Source organism: Telopea speciosissima, chromosome 7 (assembly GCF_018873765.1).
Source record: "Telopea speciosissima isolate NSW1024214 ecotype Mountain lineage chromosome 7, Tspe_v1, whole genome shotgun sequence".
Classification (NCBI taxonomy): domain Eukaryota; kingdom Viridiplantae; phylum Streptophyta; class Magnoliopsida; order Proteales; family Proteaceae; genus Telopea; species Telopea speciosissima.
In genome coordinates this window covers 13,350,309-13,366,347 of record NC_057922.1, presented here as the reverse complement: position 1 = coordinate 13,366,347, position 16,039 = coordinate 13,350,309, and the positions used below count along the sequence as shown (strand labels likewise).

General features: G+C 42.6%; 1 protein-coding gene across 1 annotated transcript in view; it reads right to left on the bottom strand.

The window, feature by feature from the left end:
- LOC122669872 (polyribonucleotide nucleotidyltransferase 2, mitochondrial-like) overlaps positions 1-16,039 on the bottom strand; it is a 65,665-nt gene that overhangs the window by 44,742 nt on the left and 4,884 nt on the right. The window contains exons 3-6 of the mRNA XM_043866750.1: positions 10,756-10,926; positions 5,514-5,639; positions 5,268-5,429; positions 5,051-5,170 (exon numbers count right to left, since the gene is read on the bottom strand). Of these exons, the coding sequence (XP_043722685.1) occupies positions 5,051-5,170; positions 5,268-5,429; positions 5,514-5,639; positions 10,756-10,926 (579 nt within the window). The remainder of the gene's footprint in view (positions 1-5,050; positions 5,171-5,267; positions 5,430-5,513; positions 5,640-10,755; positions 10,927-16,039) is intronic.

Genomic DNA, 16,039 nt, shown 5'->3' with positions numbered 1-16,039 from the left:
ATAATACCTTGAGCTTTCCATTCATTAGAAGTAAGAGATAGAATGGAACCAAGAGGATCATTCTATGCTAGATAGAAAAGAAACTAACCTAGTTACACAGAACTGCAGCCTACAGGATCTCATCCACAGCTTATTGCTCTCACAAAGGCAGACCCCAGTATCCTGCCCAGAAATGAAAGAACCAGCTCAATAACGAGAAGCAAAGATCCATTAAATCATACAGAAACAGCGAAGGGAAAAGCATCAGTAAAACTCGATTAGAGTTTTATCCCTGCAAGGGGATATCTCATTGACAATGGCTGGAAGCCTCTCTGAGGGGCTGTCTCCTCTCAGCCCAACTCCTCCCTCTCCCTCTCCTTCCCATCCCCTCTGCCAACCCCCATCCTCCTATCAGTGGCTTGGAGTTCCCTTTCCACCCAGTCCTCCACCTCTCCGGGCAAGTGCTTACCCCTTCACTTCGTGCCCCCTCCCTCGTTGGTGACTCTAAGGTGGCTCTGTGGCCCTCTGGTCTACTGAACTCAGCAGCACTAAAATGGTCCAACGCTCAGGTCAGCCATTTTATTGTTAGCTGTCCCCCTTTCCCCATTGTCAAGCTCTCACTTCAATTTCTCTTATGAAGAAGACAAGGCTCGCGTCCTAGAAGGACGTCCATGGCACGTTGGTAGAAAACCCATGCTGCTACAGCAATGGGATCGCTATCTGCAGCTTCACGCCTTCACCTCATAAATCTCAGTTCCATCCCGGTCTGGATCACCTTGTCGGGTCCCCCTCGGCATTACTGGTGCAAAGGTCTTAGCAGAGTGGGTTCAGTTGTGGGGAAGCCTCTATACTCCGATGCGCACACTAAGAAAATGGATTGGTTAGCTTTGGCTAGAATATGTGTGGAAATCGCTGCAACTGACCCTCCGCCCTCAATCATGGTCTCAAAAGACGAAGGCTTTTCCTTCAACCAACCTGTCGACTACGATTGGCTACCTCCTCTTTGCTGCTCCTGCAAGGTATTCGGCTGACCAATGTACTCCCAGCCACTCTGCCCTTACCTCTTCAACCACTCCCCACCTTGCCACTGCCTCTGCGGCTCCCAGCTACCCCGGAAACCCCCCCGGCGCCTCCACCGAACCCCTCCCATCCTCTGGCTTTCCCCTGTTTGGTCCCAATAACCATATCACCTCTCTATACCCCCTTCACCCTGCTCCCTCTTGATCCCCTGCTAAAGATACCCCAACAAACCCCCAACCTAGCAGCTCCATTTATCTGCCTCTACCCTGCATCCTTGCTGTCTCAAGTCTCCGTGGTCCTAGCCCTGGCCGGAGAAGAAGCAGGCTACACAAATCCAGACGTTGTGAGAAACCAGCTTTAGGTTCTCCTCCAGGCCGTGATGTCAATTCCTTTCCGCTTCCATCAGGTTTTCAGCATGCGGCCGAAGGTCCTTCCAACTTGGTCCTTTTGCCAGCAAATGAAGGCTCTTCGAACTGCTTTAGCACCCTGCAGATCCCTAACTCTTGCAACGATGTCGACAACCCCTCTACCGACAACTCCTGCAGCTCCTCTTGCCGAAACTCTTCCCCCTCCTGGGCAGTCGAGTAGTCTATTTCTTTCTTCTGCTCCTACCCCCAAGGATTTAAGTATGCACCATATCGTCCCGTATCGGCCGATACGTATGGGTATCGCAGGGTATCGATACAATACTATGAGATACGTCTCTTTTTTTTTTTTTTTTTTGAAAAAAAAAATGGTATGGTATCGATCAGTATTGCATTGTATCCGATATATGTACCGATACTCATGATACAATTGATTTAGGGGTTAAAAAAAGATAAAAGTATCGGTACGTATTGCAATGTATCGGCCGATACGGCGTGATACATTGTGATAAGCACATTAAAAGGCACATGTGACTTTAGAATAGTGATTCCAGAAACCAAAAAGCATCAATAGCACCTGGACAGACAAAATTTCACCCAAAACTTCAACCTTTTGACATCTTCTTTCAAATTTCATGCTTGAGGCTTTGGTTCCTTGTTGAAAAACGAATCAAAACAAGGAAACAACTTCACTTTGGTTGAATCAAAGAAACAAACTGCAATATTGCTTATTTATATTGTTTTTTGCTTCAAAAGTGTATTTCTATGTGTATGTGGACCATTTCCATGCATATCTATAGCGCGCAATACGTATATTTGATATGATACGTCTCTTAAAATCACCCCACCGATATGGCGATACCGATACTTTAAACCTTGCCTACCCCTCCTCCCATGTCAACCCTCCCCCCCTTTTGCCTCTCCCTCCGTGAGCCCATTTGTTTCTAGGCCTTAGATTCAACTAAACCCTACCCTGCAACCCTTAACCTGGCCCTTTCGGTCCAGCCCTCCATCTGTTCCCCTCCCCGGGCCCATACAGATCTCACAACCCATATCCTGACCCATTCGGTCCAGACTACTATATGTTTCCCTTCCCTGGCCCACTTTGATCATGTTTGGGGTCTGGCTCATTTCATGGCCTACTCCACTGCCAATTTGGGTTCTTCAATGGGTGGGAATTCTACCCACTCTGACCCTATCACCTTATCTTCTCTGCCTGTGTTGGACTTGCAAATCACGCTCCTATCCAACACTGGCTTTGTCATCCCCCCCCTTCGTGTCTACCGCTGGCGCAGCAGAATTTCCCCTCCTTATCCCAGGAAGCCACCCCCCCCCCCCCAAAGATAATTCCTTACCCAACAATGAGAAGATATTGCCTATAAGTAAGGCTATCCGCGACCATGCCCTCTGCCAAGACAACCAGTTGTGATTGATGAGGTAACCTGCATTCCCTTTGGATCACTCATTTCCTGAAGTTAGGCCTTTTAGTCGTGTTGTAGTTAGTCTCTTTTTTTTTAGTCGTGTTGTACTCAGGCCTATTAGTTGGGTTGTAGTTAGTAACAACCCATCGGTGTCTCTCCTTGTTTCATCTATTGTAGTTTCTTAAGGTTCTTCCCCTTTCCTCTTTCAGGCCCTTGCCTCTCCCCCGCCCTCCTCATTTGTAAAGGCAGGGTCTTGTAGCTTGGTTGTTTGTTTGTTCTTCCCACCCAGCCCCCTTTTTCTTTCCTTTGGTAATGAATTTTTTGCGTAAATGACACCTAGAGTACCTAAGGTTTCGCGAAATAACAGCTAAGGTACCTAATGTTTCGCATATTATGCTTGGGGTACCTAAACCAAGATAACACTGGCCCACTCAAACAATTTTATTTTAATTTCCAATTTTACCCTCTTATATTCTTACCCTTGCATGCATAAAAACCCCATCTAGTCCCACTCCCATTGGGGAGAGGCCAGACCCACATCACCTTCTTCCTCTTCTTCTTCTGCTGCTGCAGACACCCCCTCCCTCGCCTTGCATTGCAATTAGAGCCGACCCCATCTGCAACCCTGTTCCACCGCCGACCAGCCCTATCCCATCCCCTGTTATGGAACCCACAGCCCCGCCACCCTTTCATTTCTACTTCCAGTCGTCCATGGATACTAATGTGGAAGCGCATGCTAAAATTTCAGCCAAATGTGGAGTCAAGTCCATTAACACACCCAAGAGACCATGCTTGTGCAGGTCTCTTGATATTAACCCTATTTTTTCACATTTTTGTTGTAGGAAAATCCATTTTAATACCAGAAAAATAATAAATATATAAATAAACAGAAGAAAAAAAATTCCATACCGTGAAGCCATAGATCGGGCTTCAGTGTCTAGCATATAAAGATTTCATCACCAACCAACAGGTATTATCATATTTTTTTTTTTGCAAAAAAACCATTTTTGGGAAAAAGTTCATTACCTGAACCTGTTGATTAGGACAAATCTTCACTAATATGCAGAACCTAATGTATTTGGATTGATGTGGCAACCCCAGCTGATCCAAGAGTTTGATGAGGTGATGTGGCCAAAATTCAAGAAAATTGGTGTTTTTTTCCCTTCTCCCAGGCAAAAGCACTGAAACAGTGAAGTTCTGGTCGAAATTTCAACCAGAACTAACAAAATGATGCTTTTAAATAAAGTGGACTGTGTCATTTCGGCAAAATGATATAAAACAGGTTAAAATTTCGGCAAAACAACGAAATTGGTACGAATGTATATTTCGCCTGGTGTTTCGTCTCGCCCTTGTCGAATTCACTGAAATTAGCAACATTTCGGAAAAAATTCGCAGAGATTTAGAACCATTGTTATGATTGAAAACTCAAATTTCTTTACAGTTTATCCCTCCATCTATGTTCTTACTTATATGAATACATGTCCCATTTCTCCCTAAATCCCATTTATAACCTACATCCAATGGACAATAGCACATATATTAGGTGCCTAACATAACTACTTTTTCTTTTTTCATTTTTTTGGGGGGCTGAAGGGGGGGAAGTAGGGAATAGAGATTGTGTTTATTTCATAAATTCATACATGAAGAAATGTGTAGGAACCGCTTCCTCTAAAAGGCCTACCTTGTAGGAAAGGAAGGAAACAATATGTATATCATACAGGAGCTCTAACACGGCGGACTATCCAAAGGGGAACACGGGTGGATAAATAATTTTTTAACACCTGCCCGCTCCCAGGGGGACTCGATACCGTGACCCCTACCTGCTTTGATACCATGTAGGAACCGCTTCCTCTAAAAGACCGACCTTGTAGGAAAGGGAGGAAACAATATGTATATCATACAGGAGCTCTAACACGGCGGATTATCCAAAGGGGGACACGGTTAAAAAAAAATGTAGTTCGGATCAAACTCAAATTTTAATTCAATCTTAATTAAGAATATTTTACCTTTACTACCAAGGCTACAGTTGTTTTCCAGGTGGAAACCACATAAAAGGAATACTTTCAGGTAAAAAAAATACTATAAAAGTTAAGATTTTACTTGAAATTTTTTTCATCTGGTTTTTTCCTGGAAAAATAGATCAGGAAAAAAATCTAAATGCAAAAATAATATCCAGCACATCACAGTAAACACATGTATCTAAACACAACTTTAAGAAAAAAGAGGAACTACTGTTAGATTAGATAAAGATACATTGGCACTCACCTTCTTCCTCACCATGTCAACTGCCTTGGGCAAAACTTTTAAGCTCTCCTCATCACATTCTTCTTCGAGCACTCTTTTTACATCTTGTGTAATATTATCTAAGGCTTCTCCACGTTCAAACTGTAAATTCATAATAAAAAAATAAACGATACAAGGAAGACACACATACACATCAATTGAAAGGCTTAGGGTGGTGTAAAGGAAAGAAAAATTGCACCTTTCCATAAGTCGGATCTGTAAAAACAGCTTCTATTGCCCCTTCTGCCAAGTTCTTGACTTTCTCAAGGGTTGTATCTGATAGCATTGATAATTTATATTCCTTCTTATGCTTCCCTGCTTTTGCTGCCAATTTAATCTGAGGTTCCAGATATTTTATCGCCTGAATGATCAAAGCCAGCCATCTTAGCAAGATTCACCATTGCAAGAGACGATATTAATATCACATCAAGAATCTTATACCCACCTCAGGATGGGCTAACCTTAATCCTGCTTCTAGATCTCTTTCAGAGATCTCACGGGCTTGCACATCTATCATTAAAGTTTTATCTCGCGTGCAGGCATATAACAAGTTGAGATCACTTACACTCATCTGCATCATATACCAAATGATAATGAAAATCAACTATGGTCAGGTATAGCAGGCCAAGTTTATAAAAGCCAACTCTTTTGATGGGGCTCCAATTTTGATCAGGTATAGCACGCCAAGTATATAAAACCCCACAATATCACAACGATCTAACGGTGAAATAAGAACCAGCAGTCAAAATAATCAAATTCTAAAATCACAAACCCAGATTTGGGGGGATTTCAATCAACAGCAGATCAGGGAGTTTGATGGACACCAGACCTTGGTCAAAGAACCCTAATAGATGGTCCTTCACAGTCCTAAAAACTTGTAGAAATCTGCTGAACAGATTCCCTGTTATAGGGAATACTAATCTGTCCAAAAAAGCCCTTAAAAACAGGGCTGCCGCTAGGTGTATTGGGACAGCAAAAAACTTCAAAAAAAACAAACCAGCAACATTCATGGAAGAAACCCTAATTTTTCTTCATGTCGTTACCAACTAGGGTCCATGGAATAGATATGGCAACATTAGTTGCTGCAACCACAAAGGGAAAACCCTAAAGGACTTTCAAAACAAAGAATGAAGTAGTAGGGACCATAGTTCAAAAACTCATCTTGTTTCAGTGTCTCGACCAGATCGAGATAACCGAAACCTCGGCCCGAAATTTTGCCAAAACATTGTACTTTTCCAATGAGTTTTGCTTGGCCATTTCAGTGTACAAAAGGCCAAAATGAGTGAAATACTGAAACGAAATAATAGAAATATCGACGACACGGTACATTTTTTAGACCGAAATGAGCGAGATTCCAAAACGAAATGACCAAAATTTCGGTCGAAACATTGTCTGTTTTGGGTTTCGACATTTTGTATGGTGTTTCATCTCGAGGGGTTCGAAATATTTAAAATTTCACCGAGTTTTTGAACTATGGTAGGGACTGTAATATAGAAGTCAGTTTAAGTACAAACCATTCTACAGTAGGATCTATGATGGGTTGCAGGCTTGCAGCAGAACACCAAACACATAATTGATTGGATAATAAAAGAAGAACAGGGTAGAAGAAGATGGACAGGAAGATAGGGTTGGACTTTCTCAGTCCTGGGTCTTTCACCCACAGCTATCTCAGCTGTTGAACAATGGATTCTCTCCCACAACCGAGTGCAAGCAATTGCCTCAAAATCTCATTCATTAATTCATGGGAAAATTACACTGCCACCCCCTGAGTTTCCATTCCGTTAGTTAAGTGTTAGGATGTCAGTTAAGTTTTTCCTCAAATGACTAATATACCCTTCAGAGTGTGAGTTTACCATTTTGCCCATAGGGCATCCCTAGACCTTAATGATGGTGTTTGACCCACCCCATCACGGTCCCTTCTTCTTCTTCTTCTTCTTCTTCTTCTTCTTCCTACCCTGCAACCCCACTGGCTCCACCACTTGCTGCAACCCAACCCCATCCGCCGCTACCCCCTTCTGCAATCCAACCCCACCACGTCCCACCCTCCCGTCTCCCCCCTCCCTCTGTTCCAGAATCCATGGATAGGGGCTGCAGCTTGTCTGAACACACACATTTTCTTGAGCAGAAGATTCTTGTGACAGGCTTAGTACTGAATCGAGGGTTGCGACTACGGGGTGATCAACCGGAAGGAGCAAAACGAGCTTCACTTTGATGAGATCCTCTATCGCATTGAAATCGATGGTGGAGCAAGGATCAACCAAAACCTTAGGAAGGGGAACCCTAAGTGACAAATTGACATTACCACTCTGATCTTGGACTTGTTCAGTCCAGCTCACAACGACAATAGACTCCTCGAGAGTCAGAATGACATTCAAATTCTTGCAATGATAAACAGGCTGGATCATTGATTGAAGAGGAATAACCGAAGCGTTGGGACGTAAGCCATTGCTTCCCAGGTGAATCACCATTTTCTAGGGGAAGAGTGACGGCTTCCGTTTCCGTTCAACCCAATGAGAAAATTTTTCCTTTCTTTTTTCTGAAACCGAAAAAAGAAAGAGATACTGCAAATCCTCATCCACTCCTATCCTTCACATCCCAAAGGAGAGAGAGAGAGAGAGAGAATGCGATCAAGAAGAATGAAGAAGATGAGTGCAAATGAAGCGGAGACGATATGACGAGAATGAACGTGTCTGAATCTTATAAGCATGCTTCCTTATCTCGATTTTCTGTTTAGAGACTTTAGAAAACTTGCCTAGATACCTAACGAAGAAAGGAAATGCTTGGAATCTTACATTTTTAGGAAGATGAAGTTTGGAAATAATAAGAGGCATGATCATTCGTAGGTTGTCGTTGCCATAAGAGGAGCTTCTTAATTGAGTAGTTTACACTATCCAATTTAAATTACAAGGGAAAAAAAGTCAAATTTCAAAGTTCTGTTGTTGGAATCTGCTTTTGCACCTTTGATTGTTGAAAGAGAAGCAGATTCTGAGGAAATGAGATGCCAAGCTTCGGCAGCTGTTGAATCAGAAATAAAAAGTTTGAAGCGATGACAAGCTCTTCCGGCGGTGAAAATTAGGGAAACAAAGGCGGTAGGAGGGGTGGGAGTTAGCCGGAATGCTCCATTATCGTGAGGGGGGAGACGGGAAGGTGGGACGTGGTGGGGTTGGATTGCAGAAGGGGGTAGCGGCGGGTGGGGTTGGGTTGCAGCAGGTGGTGGGCCAGTGGAGTTTCAGAGTAGGAAGAAGAAGAAGCCAGTGTGATTGCAGAGTAGGAAGAAGAAGAAGAAGAAGAAGGGATGGTGATGGGGTGGGTCCCATTAAGTTTATTTTAAGTGTAAAATTAGAAAAAAATATTTAGTGTTTAAAACAAATGGGGGTAAATATGGGAAAACACCTTCATTAAGGTCTTAGGGATGCCCTATGGGCAAAATGGTAAACTCACACTCTGAAGGGTATATTAGTCATTTGAGGAAAAACTTAACTGACATCCTAACACTTAACTAACGGAATGGAAACTCAGGGGGTGTGGCTGTATAATTTAAAAACACAGGGGGTCACTCTGTATTTAATACAAACCTAAGGCGGTGGCAGTGTAATTTGCCGTTAATTCATTGTCAATATCTTACAAAGGTTGTCTCTTTAATGACTTAGGCTAGCTTACAAAAATAGAAAGTAAAAAATAGAAACTACTAAAACTTAGCAACTAATGACAATAGTAACTAATTGAAAATAGAAACTAGCTGAAATTAGAAACTATTAGAGGCTTTACAATCCAGCCTTCTAAACGTGCAAGAATAATCAAATTAGTAACTAGGCAGCTAGGATTTGACTGGTCAAAGACCAGCTTTGTCAAAATCGTGGAGCTCTATCTTGGCTAGAAGCCCTGCTGGACTGGCACAATGGCTGGCTTGACCTTGTCCAATGCAGGCCCAATAAACTTGGTTCGATGGGGGCTGTGACACTGTTCATGTGAACAGTGCCTTGGTCTTTTCTTCTTCATGTTTTGATCTACATCAGACTGATTAGACTGGCTCTGGTACCATGTGACAACATAAGAACAAGGAAATCAGTACCTACAATAGCAAAGAGTAAGAAAAAGAGAGAGAGAGAGAGAACTCGGTTGGAGATAGGAGAAACCTAGAGCTCACTGTAGGATTCAGAGTAGCCTACCATGAGCCTAGGCCAATGTACTTATAACTTAATAAAAGTAAAATTACAAGGACAGAAGAACATATTTACAACTAAACCCAAACCATATGATATATATATTACATAAAACCCCATACGCTATACTATTTAAAAAGTGATAAAACTAGTAAAATAAGGAATAAACAAATTAAAGCTAATTTAGGAGTAGCTTTGATACATTATAAGTTGCAAGAAAGTCGTTTGAGATGGCATGGACGTGCAATAGAGGTGTTTGAATGCTCCAGTGCAGACGGGTGATTTGATTTAAATTTAAGGAGCTAAAAGAGTCAAGGGTAAGCCTAAAATGACACTAGGAGAAGTGGTGGGAAAAGACATGTATAGCTTAAGACTAGTAACAAGTATGGCTTTGAATAGAGCTGATTGGAGGAAAGGACCATGTAGCCGATCCTATTTAGTTGGGATAAGGCTGAGTTGAGTTGAGTCGAGGGGGAATTTACTCAGAAGTTTTCTTTACATTGTTTCCTATTTTTATTTTCTTCATTGATAAGGTAAACAAAATTATTCAAACAGCAGAAACAGAACACAAGATACAAAAGAAGATAGGAGCTTCTTTATTTTCCTCATCTTGATGAAGTTCCTAAGTTGTTGCCAATTTATAAAAATAAAGGGAGAAAGAACGCTACCCGGTCACGCCAAACACGTCGCTCCTGCGCCCTGACCCAGGGGCGCACAAAATAACCGCTGCACCCCCCCCTGGAACCTCAGAAATGACCAGGGGTGCAGCGGTCATTTCGCACGCCCCTGTGTCAGATTGCAAGGGTGGCGTGCGCTGCGAGATCGGGTGGCGTTCTCTTTCCCAAAAAGAAAATAAAATGAAAATTCAAAAGGGATAACTAAGGCCCCCCAAATGGAATCAGGAATCGATATTGACAAATGACAACCAGCTTAGAATTGCACTAAAAATCTTTCCAACCATCATTTCATCTGACATATGTTTGTCTATGTCTCTATTTAGGCCCAAAAAACTCCATGTATGGGACAAATGATCATATTCAGGTCTCAAGACAAAGAAACCTCAAAAATTGAAAGCATAAGCTACATGTGAATAAAAGAACAAATAAGGCCTTTTGTGATAATTAAAGGAGGACTGATAGTTCATAAAAAATTGCCATATCACTCTAGCCATGCATGTTGTTATGCATCTATGACATCTGAAAAAACAAATAAACTCTGGATTATGAACGGAAAGATTGATACAATGCTCAAGAAAGAAAGAAACATGTGCTCTCTTTTTTTATTTTTTAACTTCCTTTAGAAATTTTTGCAGGATGGGAGAAGGAGCATTTAGGATAAGCATATCAAAGAGCACAACACATAAGCAAACACTTCTCTCCAGACTCGAGCCCTTTTAGAAAATTTATATTAAAAAAAAAAAGTTACAAGAGAAACACTGAAACAGTATTGAAAAACCAGAAATGGTGTTGACTACTACTGATACAAATAATAATAATTAATAATGACGATTACATACAGTATTACCTCTTCCATGCTAGGGTTAATGACAAATTGCCCAGATATCCTCCCTATACGTATCACCCCAATGGGGCCACCCCAGGGAATGTCTGATAGCATAAGAGCAGCAGATGTAGCATTAGCTGCCAACACATCTGGATCTTGCTTCCCATCAGATGAAAGAACACTTGCCATTACCTAGAAAAAAAAAGGTCAAATTAATCACGAAATTGTCAGAGTAAACTGAAAAACACAAGGATATGTCAACAATTTCCTTCATAGAGGACCACTGGAAAACATAGGTAGAGTTACTAACTTTTTTTCTTCTTCTGTTTTCCTTTTTTATTTTCACTCACCCCCCCCCCTCTTTTTTTTTTTTTTTTTTTTTGGTTGTAAAGCTTGGCTTTGGATCAAGAACACCTTTGAAGATTGAGGTTTTGATGTAGGACAAAAATGAAGAAAAAGAGGCCAAAACACTGTTCACGTGAACAGTGCCACAGCCCCTTATTTTGCCTTGGTGGGATATTTTAGAAGATCTTGCGGGGCCCAAGACCAGATCATCTGAAGATTTTTTAGAACAGTCAATTTTGTCTGTGTGGGGATTTGGAAGTTTAGTTTAGTTTCTAATTTTAGAGTTAGAAAGTACACTTAAGTTTCTATTTTAATTAGACTTGGGGCCTGCATGATAACACTTCTGTTTTTGGGCCATATTTCTATTCCAGAAATGGCTTTTTGTATTTCTGTTACTAGGCCAAATTTTTGGGCCAAAAATTACGTTTGGTAACGCATAATAATTTCTATTTCTTGGCCAGAAAAGAAATAGAAATGCATTTGTTATGCATAATCTTTTTGTATCTAGAACTTCTATAAATTTTCAAATGCCATATAATACCCAAAAAAATTGGTGGAGGTGGAGGTGGTGGTGGTGGTGGTGGTGGCGGAGGTGGTGGTGGTGGTGGTGGTGGTGGTGGAGCTGGAGGTGGAGGTGGAGGTGGTGGTGGCAGTGGCGGTGGCGGAGGTGATGGCCGAGGTGGTAGTGGTGGTGGCAGTGGTGGTGGTGGTGACGGCTGTGGTGAAGGTGGAGGTGGTGGAGGTGGTGGTGGGGTGGCGGTGGTGGTGGCAGTAGTGATGATGGTGGTGGTGGTGGTGGTGGCGAAGGTGGAGGTGGCGGTGGCGAAGGTGGTGGTGGTGGTGGTGGTGGTGGTGGTGGTGGTGGTGGTGGCGGTGGGGGTGGCAATGGTGGAGGTGATGGTGGCAGTGGTGGAGGTGGTGGTGGTAGTAGTGGTGGAGGAGGAGGTGGTGGTGGTGGTGGTTGAAGTTGCATTGGAGGTGGTATTTTATTTTGCTCACTAAAGAGCAATTCCTCCCTTATTTCTTTCTTTTATTTCTGGGGCAGAGAAGCTTCAAATTGGAGCTTCTTTTTTTCTATTTCTCATCGACTTTTTGTCCCGGTTAATTCCCAGGAACAAAAAAATGAACCGGTATTAGCAAATGAATTTCTCTTATTTTTTTGTTCCCAAAAACAAAAAAAAAACAGAGAAATAGAAAAACAAAAGTGGTATCATGCAGGCCCTTAGTTTCTATTTTATAGTTTCTAATTTTGTTCCTTGCATATTAGCTAAACTATAAAGCCTAGTTTCTATTTTCATTAGGTTTCTATTTACTTTTAACTTGAGGTGCAAGCATAGCCCTCTATTAATTGTAAGGCTGCTATAGCCATTTCCCACTATTTATCTCAGTTAAATGAAAGTTATTTTCCTGCTGCAAGCATAGTTATTCTCAAGTTTGATTGTGAAGCTTGAAGGGCTGAAGGAGCAGTGCTGGGAGAGCTAAATCCAACTATCCCAATCCTTCTATTTTCATCTTCTGCATCTACTTCTCTTCATCATCGAACCACTGAGCTACTGTGAGCAATCCACTGCTGGGAATACTACTCGAGCACTGCTGCTGCTATTCCAAGTTGCTACTGCTGCTGCTGCTGGAGGCCATCACTCGAAGGTTGAAGACAAATATCCACACTGCTGCATCTGTGAAGGACCAAGGATCAACCCAAATCACTGCTGGAGTTGCTGCTGCTGAACTGAGACCAGGAAATCTATCCCCACACCTGGGGTTGCACCTCTTCCTAGTTCTCTTCTGCTGCAACCTTTGGATCTTCGTCTCTCAGAAACTACTGATCAGACTTGGCTGAGTTTTGGAGGGCTGAACCCTGCCAAGGAACCTTACACTCGATCCCAGTTTGAGCTCCTTCTGCTGGCTGATTTGGTCAGTAGCTCCTACCTTCTAAATTTGGAGTTAACCTTCTAATTGGTAATCTTCTTCTATCTTTGTTTCTGACCATTGGAATCAGCTCCTATTTGGAGGCTTACTCCATCCTACTAAGGCCTACACTCGACCTGAATTTGATCACCATCACATGGCTGAATATCGAGATTCTGTCCACTTTCTAATTCCAATTGATGCTATTTTGATGTTCTGCTGCAACCTATTATCGATCCTACTGTAGAGTGGTTCTTACTTGAACCCTTTCTACATTAGGTTTTGCATGTAGTTTGTCTTTGCAGGGAATACCCAGGATGGACTAATTTAAGAGAATAATCCAAATTGGCCACCTACTGTGTTCTTTGTTTGCCAAAGGAGAAGACAGCATATGCTTATTTCTTGTGACTCTAATACCATATGGAGAAACTACTAAGAGTTGTTTGAAAGTGTTGTATTTTGGGTACAAGGGTCTAATGATCCAGTAGGGTTTATCATGTGTTGCCCTAAGGGTATTATTGTAACTTGTACTTCTCCATCATTATTATAAATAAGAGTGGGCTTGTGTCTCATTGACATAATTTCAATTCCCCAAATATTCTATCATGGTATCAAAGCTAAGAGAAGAGAATCAACTTTGGGATTTGTGCTCTCCATGAAACCCTAAACCTACCGCCACCTCTCATCTCTCTCTCCCTCTATCGATCTCTCTCTCTCGGCTCTACAGCTACCGCCACGACTCACCGCCTCATCCTTCTCCCTCTCGGCTTCACAGACCACTGCCACCTACCTTCCGCCTCTCTCTCTCTTGGTTTTGTCACCGCCACCGCCAACCACCTCTCTTCCGCCTCCTTTTCTCTTCTCTCCCCGGCTTGCCTTGTCCATCGTTTCTCCCTTGGTGGTGATATTTTTTCTCCCACCAAGGTATTCTCTCTTCTTTCCCATGAACTAAATTTTTTTGAAAGTTTAATGGGGTGAGTATGTTTTCCCAGATTTTTTTGCAATCAGCAGCCATGTCGGATGAGTCAACTGCATCTATCAGACAGGAAGGACTTGCCCCACCGTCACTTGAACGTGATTTTCCTTCATTCCCTCCAAATTCTGTCAAACTTGATGGCAGCAATTACTTGATGTGGTCGAGATCCTGCTCTGTTGTTATTGGTTCCCGTGGTCTTTCTAGCCATCTTACTGGAGCCTCTGTGAAGCCTACTGCTGCCGGTCCTGCTTAGATTAAATGGGAGACCAATGAGTGTTTGGTTATGTCCTAACTTCTTGGATCTATCGACTCTTTTGCCCAGGGATTTCTTCTTCTTGAATCAGTTGCTGACATCTGGAAGGCTGCCAAGAATACCTATTCCCAAGTCGGCAATGATGCACAATGCTATGAAATCAGGCGAAAAATTCACAACTTACAACAGAAGGATCTCCAAATATTACAATACCCTTCGTGGTCTCTAGCAAACATTGGATTATTATGGGAGATCCATGGCAACCTGTGAGACTGATACCGTTGCCTTTTGCAAGTGGGAAGATAAAAGCCGGGTTTACAATTTTTTGGAGGGACTGAATATGGAATTTTATCAAATCAGGGCACACATTCTCAATCGTGATCCCTTTCCTACTCTTGAGCAAGCCTATGCCCTGGTAGCCTCAGAGGATAGTCATCATAGTGCAGTGGTGCACTCTGTACTAATGGAGCGATCTGCATTGTATACTATCCCTAGCACTCCTTCCCATGGGATACCTACCCAGGGAACTTCTACCCGTGGGACTGATGGTTCACCGTCTGAGAAGCCGATTGTGAAGTGTGGCTATTGTGGGAAGGAGCGCCGTATAAAGGATCCTTGTTGGAAACTTCATGGTTGGCCTCCTCCTTCTCGTGGCCGTGGTCAGGGTTGCTCGCCCATCACACTACTACTGACGATACACCCAGTGATGCACCTCTCTTCTGATGAGCTTCATCACCTTCGTCGTTTGATGACCAGACTTGAAACATCTTCTTCAGGGCCCTCTCCTAGTGCCAGTACTGCCTCTACTACTGTTCTCCCTCAAACACATGACTCATCTTCTTCCCCAGGTATTTCTTTTGGTGGCCATTGTTTCCATCCCCTGGATAATTGACTCTAGAGCCACCGATCATATGACTGGACCACCTTCTCTTTTTTCCCACTATTCTCCGTTGTCAGGTAACAGTAGGGTACGTGTAGTTGATGGATCCCTCTCTTCCATTTCAGGAAAAGGGTCCATTTACAGTTCCCCTACTCTTTCCCTTTCCTCTGTTTTTCATGTCCCTAATTTTTCTACGAACCTGTTATCCATTAGCAGCCTTACTAGGGATTTAAATTGTAAAGTAACTTTCTTTCCATCCCGCTGTTTTTTCCAGGACCTGGTAATGGGCAGTACGATTGGTTGTGGTAGGATGGATGGTGGTCTATATTTGTTTGAGGACTCTCCTTTAGCATCAAATGTTACTTCTCTTCTTGAGGATTCTACACTTGCTCTGTCCGATCTTCATCAGTGGCATTGTCAGTTGGGTCATCCCCCTTTAGGGACTTTATTTAAATTTTTTCCAGCTTTATTTAAGAGATGTAATCCAAATAGTTTTGTTTGTTACAGTTATTGATTGTTTTAGTCGCACCACTTGGATCTACTTAATTCATCAGAAGATTGATGTTTCTCACTGCTTTAAGTCCTTCCATACGATGATGCACACTCAGTTTGATGCAAAGATTAAAATTCTCCGCACTAATAATGGGCGAGAATACATGGTGGGAGATCTCCAGTCCTATCTTAGTGAGCATGGTATTATCCACCAGACCAGCTGTTTTGACACACCAGCTCATAATGGGGTCACTGAACGCAATAATCGCCATCTTCTAGAGGTGGCTCACTCTTTGTTGTTTGCCATGTCTGTTCCTCCACAGTTTTGGGGTGATGCGGTTCTCTTGGCTGCAAGCCTGATTAATCGGATGCCCTCTCGCATGCTTGATGGTCATTGTCCATTGGGTCTTTTCATGGGTTATTTTACTTTTACTGTCCCTCCAAAGGTGTT